General features: G+C 49.3%; 2 protein-coding genes across 2 annotated transcripts; both read left to right on the forward strand.

Annotated features, from left to right (window-relative positions):
* The first annotated feature begins 141 nt into the window (after positions 1–141).
* Positions 142–4,547, forward strand: SPACDR (sperm acrosome developmental regulator). Its single transcript, XM_079799601.1, has 3 exons — positions 142–1,296; positions 1,549–1,872; positions 4,087–4,547. The coding sequence occupies exons 1-3, from the start codon at positions 1,246–1,248 to the stop codon at positions 4,351–4,353; spliced, it is 642 nt and encodes a 213-aa protein (XP_079655727.1). The 5' UTR covers positions 142–1,245; the 3' UTR covers positions 4,354–4,547.
* A 10,755-nt stretch (positions 4,548–15,302) lies between these two features.
* On the forward strand, positions 15,303–17,121 carry PPP1R35 (protein phosphatase 1 regulatory subunit 35). Its single transcript, XM_079759718.1, has 4 exons — positions 15,303–16,127; positions 16,208–16,460; positions 16,542–16,678; positions 16,781–17,121. The coding sequence occupies exons 1-4, from the start codon at positions 15,891–15,893 to the stop codon at positions 16,952–16,954; spliced, it is 801 nt and encodes a 266-aa protein (XP_079615844.1). The 5' UTR covers positions 15,303–15,890; the 3' UTR covers positions 16,955–17,121.
* Positions 17,122–17,545: the final 424 nt, after the last annotated feature.

Consider the following 17,545-nt stretch of genomic DNA (forward strand, 5'->3'; position numbering starts at 1 on the left):
GAAATTGGCATCTTGTTGCTTGTGTCCAGACTGGGGCCCTACACCGGCAGGTCCTGCCGTGGGAGAGGGACTGAGGCTGTAGGCTTCCCCGGAGGTCTTGCCCAAACTGGGGAGGTTTAATGTGGCTCCGAGTGGTCAAAAGAGATGCTGGAAAGGGTGCCAGTGGCCTGCCAGGTCCTGGGAAGGGGCAGGCAAGGCAAGGCAGAGGGAGGGAGGGTGGAGGGGGCTGTCAGCCCACGTGCTGGGGAGGGGTGGGGACGACAGGGAAACAATGAGGCCTTTTGGTGATTGTACAGGATCCACCCTCAGCTTCCCAGTGTGTCCCCTCTGCGGGCTGGATCCGGGTGGCTGCTTGGGGGTGGGGCAGGGGGCCCTGAATGGGCCCCTTGTCTCAGCCCTGGGTGTGGGCCAGGCTTCCCGGGCACACAGTGCCCTCGCCAGGCCTGGCCGGCCTCTGTGGCTTCCACCCCCAGCTGGCTGAGGATGGGGCCCAGTGAGGGAGCAGGCCCCTCCCAGACAGCCTCAGCTGGGCTCCTGTCCAAGGCAGAAGCAGCAGGTAGGGAGAAGGACCCCATCTAGTGGGGAAGTGGGGGAAAGCAGCTTGCCTCAGCTCATGAGGGCCCTGTCCCCAGCCTGGACAGGACCTGTAGAAGTCTGGGTGCTGGAAGCTGACCCTATGGCTCCCTCTATTTATGACCTTGGGCAGGTCTCTGGTTTCTATTTATGACCTTGGGCAGGTCTCTGGTTTCTTTGAATCCCAGCTTCCTCGTGGGTAAAACGGCACTGACAGTCATACCTACCTGAGGGCTGCCGTGAGAATTATAGGACATCATACACAGAAAACGCCCAGTGAGTCCCAGCGCTCCGTAAATGTTAGTTTCCCTTTCATGTCGTTGGGGAAAGAAGGGCTGAGGGTTCAGAGATTGGCTCTGGGCTCTTGGAAGGGCCTCGGGGGTTGGGGTCAAGGCCAGGCAGGCTCTCACAATGGGCTAGAACTCTCCCTCACTCTGGGTTCTCATCCACTTTGACTCCTCTCCCTGTCCCAGGGAGGGGAGGGGAGGCCTAGGATGAATTGTCAGGGGGAGCTTTCCCCCTAGATTCCTTATTTATTTCTTCACTGCTGCATTTGAAGTTCCTGAGAGACCTCTTAGGTGGCAGCCACTGGCCTGCAGCTTGCCCCCCAAACCCTCTCCCCATACCAAATGCTGGTTTTGCCCCCTACTTGGGACTTGTGAATTGGGAGAAATGGCTATCAGAAGATTCTTCCAGTGGGTTTGGCGAAAGATTACTTTCTTGGTAAGTTTCAGAAACTGCCCTTTCTTATACCATGCTGGGGTGGGAGGTCTGGCCAATGACTTCTAGGTCACATAAACACCCCCTCCCCCTGGCTTCCTGTGGTCAAACAAGACAGGGAGGGAGAAGTGAGGTAGGACAGCCAAGGAGGAGGCCAGGACACACACTGTCCCATCCCTTCTGTGCCTCCCCTTCTGACTGTTGTCTCCACTCTGGCCCTCTCTCCCATCCTTCCTCTCCCTTCTTGGTTCTTAGGTGTTTTTCTGGAAACCCAGAGCTAAGTCAACCATTGTGGAACACCCTGACTCCGAGAAAACTGCGCTGAAGATGGAGAAGGCGTCCAGTATGGTTGAGACTTTCAAGTTGGTTGAGCCCCTTAAAGAGGCTCAAGTCTCCAGGATGGGAGTGTTCCCCAAGGTGGCTGATCCCTGCACATTGGCCAAGACAACAGATGGGGCTAAAGTGGAGCTGGATCGTGGGAGCCGGTCCCTGTTGCAGCTGCCCCGGACGGCTGCCAAGTCTGTCTCCACACTCATGATCTCGGCCCTCCAGTCTGGCTGGCAAATGTGCAGCTGGAAGGTCAGTACCATATCCCCCTTGTCCCCAACAACCTTCCCACCCCTCCCCACAGGACTCCCTCCTCCCTCCATTCATTTGTTGAACATTGATTTCCTGCACCCCTATTTAGTGCCAGTTGCTGAGATAGGCTCCTAGGATACGTGGTGGAGATGGACAAGGTTTACCCAGACTAAGGGGGGCTACAGACAAGATCATAGGCATTGCTAGCTGAGTATAGGAGGCACAGGGGTCTGTGGGGAGCCAGGGGAGAGGCATCTCATCCAGGCCTGGGAAGTCAAGGAAGACCTTCCTAACAGAAGAGAGCGTGAAGCTGAGACTGAAGGATTTAGCTTAGCTTGAGGCAGGGTGGAGGTGTCAGCAGAAAGTGGAAGGAGTGGAAGGAGCATTTATGAAGGAAGAAGCACAGATGTTTGGAGGGCTGGCCCAAGTTGTGTGGATCACAGTAAAGTGATCCTGGAGCTGAGGGCCAGCTAGTACAAGGGAGAGTTGGTGACCAGTTGTGGAGTTTGAATTTGACCCTAAGAATAACAGATTTTGATTTAGAAAGGTCACCTGCACTCCTACGTTGCTGGTGGGAATGCAAAATAGTATAGTCAGTCTGGAAAACAGTTTGGTAGCTTCTTATAAAACTAACCATGCAATTATTATATGACCCAGCAGTTGTACTCTTGGGCATTTATCCTAATGAATGAATGAAATTTTACGTTCACACAAAAATCTGTACATGAATGTTCATAGTAGCTTTATTTGTAATAGCCAAAACCAACCCAAATGTCCCTCAATGGGTGAATGGTTAAACTGTGATATATCCATACCATGGGATACTTATCAGCCATAAAAAGAACAGACTATTAATACATTCAACAGCTTAGATGAATTTCAAGGGAATTATGCTAATGAAAATAACCAATACAAAATAGGTTGTATGTACTATGTGATTCCATTTATATGATATACCATTCTTGAAATACTGAAATTATAGACAGAGAACTGATCAGTGGTTTAGTAGTTGGCAGGGGCTGCAGAGTGAGGGTGGGGGTGGGGGTGGGGAGGTGAGGGAAGGTTTGTTATAAAAGACAACATGAGGAATCCTTGTGTGATGGAAATCTCCTGTATCATCATGACTGTGGTAGTTGGATACATGAGCCTGCACATATGATATAAAATTGGATAGGATTCAACACACACACACACACACACACACACACACACACACACATGAATACAAGTAAAACTGGGGAAATGTGAATAAGATCAGTGGAGTGCATCAATGTCAATTTCCTGACTATAATATCTATGATATGATATTGTGCTAGGATTTTGCAAGATTTTACTATAGGGGAGGAGAGACTACTGATTAAAGGTATACAGGAACTCTATTATTTCGCACAACTGCATGTGAATCTACAATTATCTCAAAGTGAAAAACTTAATTTAAAACTGGGAAATGTCTAGATCACTACCAAATCAGCTTATCTTGGCCTTGAATTAAGTATTGCAGCATTAATTTAAAGTCACTTGGCTTTCCTGTGGAGGGGGCAGGGAACAAGAGGAGAGGCAGGTAGACCCATTGGAGGTGTTGTAGTCCAGTCTAAGAGAGAAGGATATTCTGATTTGGGGAGAGGCATCGGGTAGAATAAGTTAATGGGTCAGAGCAATATTTAAGGGATAGAATTGTTGCACTAACTGGTTGGTTGGAATATGGTGAGGGAATAGGGAGAAATAGAAGTCAGAGCAGGCTGGAGCAAGGGCGTACTTAGGGAAGGAGATGATGAGTTTGGGCGTTGAGACAAAACAAATGGAGATGTCCATAAGACATCTGCAGGAAGATGTCTAGGAGGCAGTGGGATATGCAGGCCTGGAGGTCAGAAGGGAGCTCTGGGCTGGAAACAGAGATCCTTCTTCATTTTAACATGCTTTCCATGAAACACGAGTGGGAACTCAAAGGTGGGTCAGACGTGGTCCTAATCTTCCAGGATCTTGCATTCTAGTGTTGAGTCCGAAGAACAAATAGTGATGATTGACAGGGCAAACACCAGGGTAGAGATGGACACCTAATATAGCCTGAGAAGACTTCCTGGAGGAGGCAATGCCTGAGCTGAGGCATAATGAAGGAGGTGGAATTAAAAGCTTTTGCTATTTATCTGCAGGTGGTTCCACCAGCTGTTTCTCCTTAGACCAAGCTGTTTACATGTGCACGTCTCTCTCTTTCAGTCATCTGTGAGTTCTACCTCAGTTCCTTCCGAAATAAGGACCGGGTCCCCTTTGCAGTCACCGGAAGCTGAGATGCTGCGGGAAGTGTATCTGGTGCTGTGGGCCATTCGGAAACAACTGCGACAGCTGGCCCGCAGGCAAGAGAGGCGCAGAAGGCACCACCACTGGGCCCACACTAGCCCCCAGCCTGAACCAGTTCAGGGCCTGAAAAAGGATGCCTCTAGGGGGGAACCCCACATCCTCAGAAAGCCCCCACCTCACTCTTAGGTAAGGCTGATAAGGAGAGGTTAGGGCAGCAGGCCAGGAGTTGTGGGTGAGGAGACATTTTCATACTGTCACCTCTCATCAGGAACCCAGGGCCAGGCCTGGGGTCCCACTTCTCCCCTTCATTCCTTTTATTCAATTTGTAAAAAAATTTTCAAAATGTTGGGAAATAAATATCAGATATTTCTGAGTAGGAATATATAGAGTGTATTTGTAGATGGCCAGAGGCAAAGAGGGTAACTTGGGTGGGACAGAGAGGGGCACTGAGTTGCTGGATCAAATATGATCGGGAGTAACCTCTGGGCCTTTTGGGAAGATGTGTATGTATGTGTGTGTGGGGGGGGCGGGGGGGCTGGGGGAGGGAGATCTACAGGTCCTGGCCTGGGCCCACGCACGCTTAGGGGCTGAACTGTCTTTGTCAACTCTGCCTGGCCAGTAAAGATAACATTAGCACCCATTTATTGAGGACACACTGCGTGCCAGGTCCTGAGCCTGTTCTCCCTCAAAATCCTGCAAGTCAGACTGTCGGTTATGGGACTTGTCCAAGGCCCTACGGACCCCTCTGGAAACTGCCCGCCTCCAGCAGCCAGCGCACAGTCCTGCCTCTCTAGTGCTCTTGGGCCCGGAGAGTCAGTGGGTCTGAAGACGCATATGGCAATAGCAGGACGTGCATCTGTGGGGAAGGCTGACCCTGCGGGCGATGGCCCTGCTGAGAGCTGCCGAAAACTACACATCCCAGGGTTCCCGGCGGCGACGCCACGGGGCGGGGGGTGGAGCAGTCTTGGCGGGAGGGCCGTGCACACTTCCGCTCGGAGGATGTGGGCTTTGCGCCAAGCCCCTGGAGATCTAGAAGGCGTTTGATTGGCGCTCTGGGGGGTGGGGTTGGGGGCGACGCGGGGGACCGGGGAGGGGGCGGGGCGTGGAGTCGCAAGTCCCCCTCTCCAGCTCAGCCTGCCCTCTTGAGAAGCCTTGCGAAGATGCAGGGGTGTCTCCCCAAGGAAAAGCAGGGATGTTTCTCAAAACAAAAACAAGCAACATTCGGGGATTTCAGGGCCCACAGGGCTGGGGCGGCCTGGGGAAGGAGGAAGGGATGGCAGCGGGGCCCAAGCTTAGGGGACAGCAGAGGCCGGGGTGGGGAAGCTGGGGAGAAAGAGCGGACTGCTTTGCTGCAGAGTCTTGCTCACGGAGAGGTGAGTTGTGAGTAGCAGACAGTGCGCATGAGCAAAGAAAGCTAGGGGATTGTGAGGAGCGACAGGGATGGCTTGCTGGAAGCATGGATTCACTAATCCCCCTCTCCCTCCCCCCAGTCCTGCAGCTCTGGGAGAGTTGGGGCCCATTTGCTGGGAATCCGGGTGCCCTTTCCCAAGAGTCCGGAGTAGCACTGGGCCGCCCCACCCTACAGCTAAGCACCTGAACACTTACAGCCACAATTCATATTAACCACCACTTATTAAGCACCTACTATGACTATTTTTTAAAAATATATATTTTATTGATTTTTTTACAGAGAGGAAGGGAGAGAGATAGAGAGTTAGAAACGTCGATCTGCTGCCTCCTGCACACTCCCGACTGGGTATGTGCTGGCAACCAAGGTACATGCCCTTGACCGGAATTGAACCTGGGACCCTTCAGTCCACAGGTCGACACTCTATCCACTGAGCCAAACCAGCTAGGGCTTTATGTCTTATTTTAAGTAATTCTCACAACAGCTTTACAATGAAGTATTGTTACTTCCCTTTTTTTGTTACTCCTCACCTGAGGATATTTTTTCTATTGCTTCTCAGAGACAGTGGGAGGGAGGGAGGGAGAGAAACATTGATATGAGAGAGAGAGACACTGAATGTGCCCATACTGGGGCCAGGAAGTGAACCCCAAACCCAGGATGTGCCTTTGATCAGGAATTGAACCTGAGATTCTTCGGGCCGCTGGCCAACACTCTAACCACCGAGCAACACAGGCCAGGGCAACTTCCATTTTTTTAGAGGAGAAAACTGAAGGACAGTTCATGTTTTCATTCATCCAACTAATGAGCCTAGCTCACACAGGACATGTTACATGCATGTGACATGTATAACACACATACATGTAATACAATAGATGTTCAATGCATGAATGAAGTGGCTTTGCTCAACATTAGTCCTGAATTCAGCCTGAAATCAAAGCCAGTTTTAGATGGGTTCTCAAAACAAAATGATAACGCAGTGGCTCATTTCTGGGGTTTTCAATCACAGATTACTCATCACACCTCCATTATGTGCCAAGAATGTACTGGGGCCAAACAGGCTATACAGGGTCTGTATCCCAGGAAGCCCAGATGTTTAATGGGTCCCAGGGCTTTGGAATAGTGCCTCCCTGTCTGGGATCCACTGAGCTCTTCCAAGTCCTTAGAAACAGGCTTGTCTTTCTATCTTCCTGAGGACCTAAGATTTTTGACAAATTAGGGAAGGGTCTGGGGAAGGCTGGGCACTTGCGGGTCATCAGTAAACAGTCTTGCAAGTAGCTACAGGCCCAGGAGTCAATCTGGGCTGGAGGCTGTGGACTTATGGGAAGGAACATTGCTCTCATTTTCCATTGGCTTCTCCAGCATTTTGGGAGTGGGAGGAGGGAAGGAAGAAGCTGAGTTCAGCCAGGAGCCAAGGGAGCTGCTAGCACCTCCTACCACTCTCCCCAGACATGATGGAGTCCTGTCTAGGCCTGGCCATGCAGGGGCAGGAGATTTGTGAGAGAGAAAGAGGCAGAATGGAAAGGGAAGGTCAATAATCCAGCCTAGAGCCCTGTAGAAGGCCTGTGGTGGGACCTGAGGAGGAACTTCCCAACTGGGAGGGAGGAAAGCATGTGGGATCTCCTGGGGCGGAGATTTGGGAAAATAATTCTTATCCACCACAGCCCTCTCCTGGTGGAGAGCAGTGGCAGACAGGGTGATCCCTTGAGAAATCTATCCGGTGGCAGTCTTGAGTGAAAATTCTATGTTAGAACCCTCCCCCACTATCCCCATCAGACCCCGGGCATTTCCCCTCCTCTGAAGCTGTTCTACTCCACGAGACAAAAATGGTAGGGCTATGAGTGGGCCTAACTGGAACCAGGGTCCTTCTTTAAAAACTGATTTTAGAGAGAAAGGAAGAGAGAGGGTGAGAGAAACATTGATTGGCATCCCGACTGGGGATAGAGCCCACAACCTGGCATGCGTCTTGACCAAGAATCGCACCAATAACTCTTCGGTGAGTGGGATGATGCTCAACCAACTGAGCCACACCGGCCAGGGCCAGGGGTCCTTCTTTATTTTCAAAACTTAACCATCCTATTAGCGAGGGGGGGTCCCTGGGAATGTGGGAAGCAAAATAAGAATGCTGGTCCCAGATGCCCTGACTCTCTTCCCAGCCCAGACCCTCCCCCCTCCTCCCCCATCACCATCAACTTTCCTGAAAATGTCAAATCTTTTCTCCTGCGTTTTCCCTGGGATCCCCCTACAATCGATTCATCACACAGCAAAATATGTCACTCCCCTGCTTAAACCTTCCAAGGGCGTTCTCCCCCCCCCCCCCCCCCAAATCCAACAGTTTCCTTCGTCTAAAATGCCCTTCTCTCAGCTCTTGGCATGGTGGGCTCTTTGTCAGTCTGGAATCTGTACAGAGGCCGCTACATCTTCAACCTTGACCACCCAACCTAACGAACGGAAGAGACACATGGTCATCCTCTAAGTCTCGCCATGCTTTATTTTTTTCGTAGTACTTAAAAGTATCTGAAATCATCATATTTATTTTCTTACCCGTATTCTTGGGAGACAGTAGTGAAATGCAGTACTTAAGAACAGGGGAAGTGGTTTAAGCTAACACTTCCTGAATGCGTAACCTTGGGTAAATTGGTTAACCTCTCTGAGCCTCAGGACCTCAACTGTATAATGGGGTTGTCCTGATGATCAGGGATATGATGCCTGGCACTACATGGACTCAATACATTTTAGCTGATATTATGATAATGGTTAAGATTTACGGTTTATGGCTACTATCCCATAGCCTAAAACTGCTGAATGAACCAGAAAGCCATCTTCACCTAGTGTGTGGGAAGCATACTCCAACCAGCTGCCTGGTGGAAGGAACGCCATTTAAGGTGTGACACCACCCCCACCCCCCCACCCCGCAAAAAAAAATGCATGCGCAGTGGGTAGCAGGAAGAAGACCTGACAGAGTCCTGGTTGCAATATTACTACCACTTTGCTGTGGCACTTGCGTGAGTCACTTCCCTTCACTGGGCCTCAGGCTCTTAAAATAAAATGATGGGTTGAGCTACTGGTTGCTCTGCTCCCTGCCAGCTTCCAGGGGTTCCCGTTTGGGTCCTGTGCTCCCATTACCCACTATATACTCTTCAGGGTTAGGGACACATGGTGCCTCCAACTTCCACAGCCCTACTTCCTAACAGTTCAAAGCTGCCATGGAGAGAGTTGACCTGGATAAAACATTCTTAGTTTAAGCCTTTGAACCCAGAACCAAAGTCTCAGCCCTAGTCACTGGATCTTCTTTCTACCTATGTCCCTCCCTCCCCTTGTACCTCATCCACTTTAGTATTTGAGCCCTCGGGAAGGAGAGCCAGCCCTGACTGAGCCCCACCATGGCTGGCCACCGTCATGAAGACCTTGGCCTCAAAGTTATTCTCACACATGCACGCAGAGTGTACAGCTGGATGAACACAGATGCATGTGCCTATATGTACTTGTGGGTGTCTGTAGCTATATTTCAACTTGTTCCCATTTTCCTCTCAGTAGTGGCAGGAATGAGATTAATTAAGAGAAAAGACTGTAGGATTGCAAGGCTGGCATTCTTTGAGGGAATAAGTCACCAGTCAAATGAGATGTTAGTCTCCAGGACTGTTTTGGGCCCAACATCCTTTGTCTGCACCGCCCTTCAGGTATGGCCCTGGTTCCCCAGGACTCGGAGATACATGGATTTGGCGGGGAGCACCTGTGAAGCTCATAGGGCTGGAGCTTTTCCAAGGGGTCAGGAGGGCTGCAGGCCTAGGAGCAGGCGCTTCTGATAGTGGGTCATGCTGAGTCCTTTCTCCCTTGCATCATTGCTACTGTATTTTCCAGCACTCTCCACCATATATTGAAGTCGCTGCCTGCTCCTTGGGTCAGTCTGGAGAACTGGGCAGACAGCTGGTAAGATCTCCAAGGGGGATATGGACCAAGGGTGGGATTTCTCTTTCCTTGCTCTGTCTTCTTTGTTTCAAAGCTGAGCCCACCTGCCCCACACCTATCTGCTCAGCTTACCCTGGATGCTCCAGTCTGTCTCCCTGCTAAAGCTGAGGAACAAGCTTCTCTCTGTTTGACTTCCCCCTCAATGCCTCCTGGGGTGAGTGGCTGCAGAGGGACAGGTTTTAAAAGGCAAGTTTGGTCTATTGTGCTGAAGGAGGAACCTGCGCATTGTTCAGTGAGGTGTGTTGTCGGCTATGCTTGCCCAAGGTGGGGCAGATGAGGCCCTAAGAAGGCTGGTCTCCAGGGTCCAGGTGGTCTGTATGACCTTTCTATGGCTTTCTCTTTCATCCTCTAAGTTTAAGACCCAGTTGTTTTTCCTTTACTGTTTATATGCTCTGATGATTTTTCTACTGCGTTGTGTGAAGGGGCCATTGCCTTCCCCTGATCGCCAGGTTGCCTCCTGCCCCTGAGGGCTCCTGCACTGTGAAGGGAGTAGGCCTGGCTGAGGGACCGCCCCTCCTGTACATGCCCTGACCAGGGATTGAACCAGCAACCTAGGTATGTGCCCTGACCAGGAATCGAACCTGCAACTTTTTGGTGTACAGGACAATCTCCAACCAACTGACCAACCTGGTCAGAGCCATTGGTTGATTCTTGTATGTGCCCTGATGGGGTCAAACCTGCAACCTTGGTGTATCAGGACCATGCTCTAACCCAGAGGTCGCCAACCTTTCGGACCTCATGGACCACCAGTGGTCCACAGACCACGGGTTGGCGATCGCTGCAGGGCAACATTACCTTAAATTAAAATTTTTATTGAGATCATTGTAGATTCACATGGATTTACAAAAAAATAATACAGACAGATCACTTAAACACTCCCCAGTTTTCCCCAGTGGTAATTGCTATAGACTGAATGTGTTCTCCCAAAATTCATATGTTGAAAGCTAATCCTCACAGTGTTGGTATTTGGAGACAGGGCCTTTGGGAGGTGTTTAGCTCCAGGGAGCGCCCTTGCCCCCTTCCACAATGTGAGGACACAGCCCTCCGTGGACCAGGAAGTAGGTTCTCCTCACACAATGAATCTGCTAGTGCCTTGATCGTGGACTTCCCTGCTTTCAGAACTGTGAGGAATAAATTTCTGTTGCTTACAGCCACCCAGTCTATGGTATTCTGTTATAACAACAGGAATAGACTAAAACAGTAATATTTCGCACACTATATAATATACTGTCACAACCAGGATATTGACATTCATTCATTTAATCCACCAATCTGATTCATATTTCCCAGTGTTGTACTGATTTTTGCATCTGTATGTATTAAGTTCTGTAAAATGTTATAACCTGTGTGGGGTCCTATTTCCATGACAATAAAGGAAATAAATAGTTCCAATACCAAAAGATCCTTGGTATTGCCCTTTTATGACTACACCCATGTCACTCCTTCCACCTCTTCCACTTAGTCCTTACCATTTGGCAACCACTAAATCTGTCTTCCATTACTAAACTTTTGTCACTTCTAAAATGTTATATAAATGAAACCACATATATAAGTTTTTGGATTGGATTTTTCTTTTTCAGTATAACCTAGCAACTCATCCATGTTGTTGGATGTATCAACAGTTTGCTCCTGCTGCTGAGTAGTATTCTATAATATAGAAGTACCATAGTTTAACTTTATGCCTGTTGAAGGACATTTGAATTATTTCCAGTTTTTGGCTATTATGAATAAAGCTGGTATGAACACTTGTGTATAGATATTAAAATGCCTATATGGAATTAGTTACCACAAACTGGGGGCTAGGAGTTCTTATTGAGTCCATCATTGTTTCTAAGGGCTTTTCAGTGGACAGAATTAGTAAATGCTTTTAAAAAAATCCTCACTTGAGGATATGTTCATTGATTTTATTTATTTATTTTTAAATATGATAAACTCATTTTTAAAGTATTTTTTTTATTGATTTCAGAGAGGAAGTGAGAGGGAGAGAGAAATAGAAACATCAATGATGACAGAGAATCATTGATTGGCTGCCTCCTGCATGCCCCCAACTGAGGACGGAGCCCGCAACCTGGGCATGTGCCCTTGACCAGAATCACACCTGGGACCCTTCAGTCCAAGAGCCAACACTCTATCCATTGAGCCAAACCAGCCAGGGCTGTTCACTGATTTTAGAGAGAAAGGAGGGGAGAGAGAAACATCGATGGGTTGCCTCGACTGGGAGTTGAACCTGAAACCTAGGTATGTGTCCTGACTGGGAATCAAACCCGCAACCTTTTGGTGCATGGGACGATTCTCCAACCAATTGAGCCACCTTGTCAGGGAAGGACATGCTTTTTTTTAATATATATATATATATATATTATTGATTTTTTACAGAGAGGAAGGGAGAGGGATAGAGAGCTAGAAACATCGATGAGAGAGAAACATCGACCAGCCGCCTCCTGCATACCCCCTACTGGGGATGTGCCCACAACCAATGTACATGCCCTTGACCGGAATTGAACCTGGGACCCCTCAGTCCGCAGGCCAATGCTCTATCCACCGAGCCAAACCGGTTTCGGCAGGACATGCTTTTTATTTTTATTTTTTATTTCAGAGAGGAAGGGAGAGGGGGAGAGAGATAGAAATATCAATGATGAGAGAGAATCATTGATTGGCTGCCTCCTGCATGCCCCCTACTGGGAATCGAACCCACAACCTGGGCATGTGCCCTTGACTGGAATCGAACCTGGGACCTTTCAGTCTGTAGGCTGCCACTCTATCCATTGAGCCAAACTGGCTAGGGCAGGATATGCTTTTTAATTTAAGCTAAAATATGCCATGACTTCATATAGTTATTTCCTAATTAAATCAAGACTACAGGGAATTTGCATAAATCACTGATTTTAGATTTGCACATTTTTTCCTGTTATAATACAAATCTACATAATTATTTCTTCCCATTTTTTATTGTGGTAAAATATGCATAAGATTTAACATCTTAACCATTTTTAAATATACATTTGTGTTATTTTTTTAAAAGTATATTTTGAGTTTTTACAGAGAGGAAGGGAGAGGGATAGAGAGTTAGAAACATCGATGAGAGAGAAACATCGACCAACCACCTCCTGCACACCTCCCACTGGGAATATGCCTGCAACCAAGGTACATACCCTTGACTGGAATCGAACCTGGGACCTCCCAGTCCGCAGGCTGATGCTCTATCCATTGAGCCAAACCAGTCAGGGCTACATTTGTGTTATTAAATATATTCATAATGTTGTGCAACTATCACCACAATCCATCTTCATCACTTTTTTTTTCTTAAATCCTCACCCGAGAATATTTTTCCGTTGATTTTTAGAGAGAGTGAAAGAGAGAAGGAAAGACAGAAAGAAATATTGATTGCACGCACCCTTGACCATGGCCCAGGCTGGGGAGGAGCCGGCAACCCAGTACATGCCCTTGACCGGAATTGAACCAGGGACCCTTCAGTCCACAGGCCCATGCTCTATCCACTGAGCCAAGCAGGCTAGGGCTGGCAGTTAATTTTGTCTTTTGGGTAGATCTTCAGATGTATAGTTAAATCAGTGTGTTTTGAAGTCATTCAGAAGAGTTCCCTTCTGTGCAGTTAGGCCACCAACTAGATATACATTTAGATTCATTTGTTCCTTTTACTTTTGACTTGTAGGGATTGATTTTTTTTCCCAATTTTTTTTATTAAGGTATTATATGTGGTAGGGATTGATTTTAAAAAAATTATTTTTATCATACAATCATGTAAAACATAGATTTCTGAAGTCAAATGCACAAAACAAAGTATATTCAAGTCTTGCTTCATTCTACTCTCCTTTCCAAGCTAAATAACCATTAAAAATTTTAAATGGCTGAAACTGGTTTGGCTCAATGGATAGAGCGTCGGCCTGTGAACTGAAAGGTCCCAGGTTCGATTCCGGTCAAGGGCATGTGCCTTGGTTTCGGGCACATCCCCAGTAGGGGGTGTGCAAGAGGTAGCTGGTTGATGTTTCTAACTCTCTATCCCTCTCTCTTCCTCACTGTAATAAATCAATAAAATTTATTTATTTATTTTTTAAAATAACAGCTGAAGCTTCTTTTTTTTTTTTAAATACATTTTATTGATTTTTTACAGAGAGGAAGAGAGAGGGATAGAGAGTTAGAAACATCGATGAGAGAGAAACATCAATCAGCTGCCTCCTGCACACCCCCCACTGGGGATGTGCCCGCAACCAAGGTACATGCCCTTGACCGGAATCGAACCTGGGAACCTTGAGTCCGCAGGCCGACGCTCTATCCACTGAGCCAAACCGGTTTCGGCAATAAAATATATTTTAAAAAAATTTAAATGTATACTTCCACTTAAAAAAATGTATTTATTTATTTACATTTGTACCTCCCTACTCCCTTTTACAAATAAAGAGTAGAGAGAGCCCTAGCTAGTTTGACTCAGTGGATAGAGCGTAGGCCTGCGGACTGGAGGGTCCTGGGTTCGTTTCTGGTCTAGGGCACATGCCTGGGTTGTGGGCTTGATCCCCAATGAGGGGCGTGCAGGAGGCAGCTGATCAATGATTCTCTTTCATCATTGATGTTTCGATCTCTCTCTTCCTCCCCCTTCCTTTCTGAAATTAAAAAAAAACAAAAAAAGAGTAGAGGAAATGGGCATACTTTCTTATTCCCAACTTTAACAGGTAAGTCCTCGGTGTTTCGCCATTGAGATCCTCAAAAACTTTTTTGTAAAACGAAGGCAACACTATCCATTCTATCTGATCTTCCACACCATTTCTTAGGAAGATAAAGGATGTGAAAAGTGGTACACAGCCCTAACTGGTTTGGCTCAGTGGATAGAGCATCGGCCTACGGACTGAAGGGTCCCAGGTTCGATTCCGCTCAAGGGCATGTACCTTGCTTGCGGGCACATCCCCAGTAGGGGGTGTGCAGGAGGCAGCTGATTGATGTTTCTCTCTCATTGATGTTTCTATCTCTCTCTCCCTCTCCCTTCCTCTCTGTGAAAATCAATAAAATAATTTCTTTTTTAAAAAGATCCAAGTTTAACAACAACAAAAAAAGTGGTACACAAACATGCCTGTTTACTGATATTGACCCACTTTTGGGAGAACCTTGAGTCCTAGATCCAATTTAGTACATTTAACACAAGAACAGAGGCTCACAGAGTTGAGAGGACCTGCCCAAGGTAGGTAGGGAATAAGCGAGGGTTCAAGTCATCTGCCTTGCAGTCCAGGGGTCGGATAAATCCACCAAGCTCCTCTTTTTTAAAAACTGTACTCAAGCCTTCTCTCTCTCTTTCCACCATCGAGGTGTGTGCAGTTTGCTTCTCCTTTGCCCTGTCTTCCCACAACTTTCAGATCAAGAGGTTCCTGGCCCATCCCCCAAGGGATTCTGATGAAAATTAGTAATAAAATCAGGTACAACTCCAAGAGGAGACAGTGGAGAAGAACCAAACCGGGTCTATGAGGAATCACTCATGAGATAGCTCACATATTTATGCTGTATCCAGGTTGCTTGCACCTTTAAATGATTGAAAAGATCACTACTGTCTGGGCAGTTGGGGCATTTTAATTGGAAAATTATTGGACTCATGATTTTGCTCTGTTGATTTTTTTTTCTGCAGTAGTAGGTTCAGTAATAAATGTGTGAGACCTTTTAAACTGCAAAAAATAAAATAGGTACTCAACATATACCTATTTTTATAGAAATGAGCATTTTAGGAGACCCTCGAAAAGGAAAAAGTAACAAAAAGCCTCAAGGCTGAGTGAGGCAGTGAATGCTCAAGCAACCACTGGCGTCCCGAGTCCCAGGAGGGAGCAGGCGGCTGGGGAGGCGAGCCCGGCCCTCACTCCAACTGGGCAGCTCTGGTCCGAGCGCGGAGGCGCCGGAAAACCGGGAGCTGCAGTGACGGCACCGAGTAGGGGGGCCCAATGCGAGGAAGCTGGGCAGTTAAGTTAAAGCTGCCCCATTTGGTACCCCGACAGGAGGACTGACATACTCCGGACCCCAGGAAGAGTCCGCCGGGAAAGGGCGCCATGTCGGAGATTTCGAAAGGAGAAATGGTGCTGATGAGGACCCGTAGCGCTTCCACGGCTCCGGCTCTAAAATCCCGGCCTAGGGGCGGGGCGGAGGCCGGCCCGCAGGAGCCCGCCGGGAAGCTGGGGGCGGAGCAACAAAAATGACGCTGGGCAGCGTAACAGGGCGGGGCGAGGGCTCGCCTCCCCGCCCACCTGGGTCGGGCTAACGGTTTCCGGTCGCGATGTCTGGGAAGGGCCGGGGAGAGGTGCTCACCCGCGCCCCGTGAGCCTCCGCCCCCTGTGACCGAGTGCCCCGCTTCGGCTCCAAGATGATGGGCTGCGAGGAATCAGAGCTGAAGTCGGGGGAAGGGGAGGCGGCCATTGCGGCCCCGGGGCCACCCCCGGAACCCCGCGCCCCGGAGCCCGGAGCCCCCGTGCCCGAGCCTGGCCTGGATCTCAGCCTGAGCCTGAGCTCGCGGTCCGAGAGCCCAGAGCAGCCGAACTGCAGCCCGGGACGGGGGAAGGGGCGGGCAAGCCGGCGGGGCGGGGCCCGCAAGGAGCGGCAGGTGAGCTGGCGGAAGGCCTGGCCGGCAGCCCGCCCCCAACCCCGGTCCCCTTTCTTCACCGCCCTGCTCTCTGCTCCCAGGTCCGTTTCCGCCTGGCGCCGTCCTCCCCGGTCCGGCCCCAGCCGCTGCCAGTCCCTGCCGCACCGAGCGAGAAGCCCGCGGCGTCGCAGGCCCTGGGTGCGCCCGCGCAGCACAGCAGCCTGGCTTTGAGCCTAGAGCTGCAGGCCGCGCGGGCCGCAGCCGCGGGCCACTTCGATGCCGCCAAGGCCGTGGAGGAACAGCTGAGAAAATCGTTCCAGACCCGCTGTGTCCTGGAGGAGAGCGTGGCCGAGGGTGAGGGCGGGCAGATGGCAGTCCGGGCGCGGGAGTTGGGGTGAGAGACGCGGCTCACCTCCGCTCCCCCTGCGATCTCAGGACTGAACGTGCCGCGCTCCAAGCGGCTTTTCCGGGACCTGGTGAGCCTGCAGGTGCCCGAGGAACAGGTTCTGAACGCGGCGCTGAGGGAGAAATTGGCGCTCCTGCCACCGCAGGCCCGAGCCCCGCCCCCAAAGGTGAGGGACTTGGCTTGAGTCCCCTCCCGTGTTCCCCTCCCTTCTCCGCGGCGGGTTCTTCCCTCTCCTAGTGTAACCTTGCTTTGGACTCCATTCCAACAGGAGCCACCTGGGCCAGGGCCAGACATGACTATGCTGTGTGACCCAGAAACATTATTTTATGAATTTCCACACCTGAACCTGGACAGTCTGCCCTCTCTCCGCCTTCAACTCCGGCCCCGCCCTTCAGAGGATACCTTCCTCATGCATCGAACACTAAGGCGATGGGAAGTGTAGACCAGGAGGCTCCCAGAATTGCTCATATTTTTGTGTTGAAAGTAACATAATAAAGTGGTTTTGCTAACAAATGGGACTTTTCTTGGAAGGCTTAAGATGGAAAGCCGTAGGTTAGAAGCTGCCTGGGAGTGTTTTGGCCCCTTCTTTAAGCAACTCCATAATGATCAGTAGAAAACACTGGTCCAAGTAAGAGGTTTAGTTTTTTTTTTCTTTTTTAAAACAAACAAATATATATATATTACAGAGAGGAAGGGAGAGGGAGAGAGTTAGAAACATCAATGAGCTGCCTCCTGCACACCCCCTACTGGGGATGTACCCGCAATCAAGGTACATGCCCCTGACCAGAATCGATAGGCTGATGCTCTATCCACTGAGCCAAACCGGCCAGGGCTAGTTTTTTTCTTTTAATCCTCACCTTAGGATGTATATTGATTTTTAGAGAGGACAGGAGAAACATTCGGCTGGTTGCCTCTAGTAAACGCCAGACTGGGAATGAACTCACAACCTTTCAGTGTAGGAGTCTCCAACCCTGTGAGCCACACTAGCTAGAGCCAAGTCAGGGGTTTAGGTACCCTCCCCACATCTTCCTGA

The sequence above is a fragment of the Cnephaeus nilssonii genome (genome assembly GCF_951640355.1).
Source record: "Cnephaeus nilssonii genome assembly, chromosome: 2".
NCBI classification, from domain to species: Eukaryota; Metazoa; Chordata; class Mammalia; order Chiroptera; family Vespertilionidae; genus Cnephaeus; species Cnephaeus nilssonii.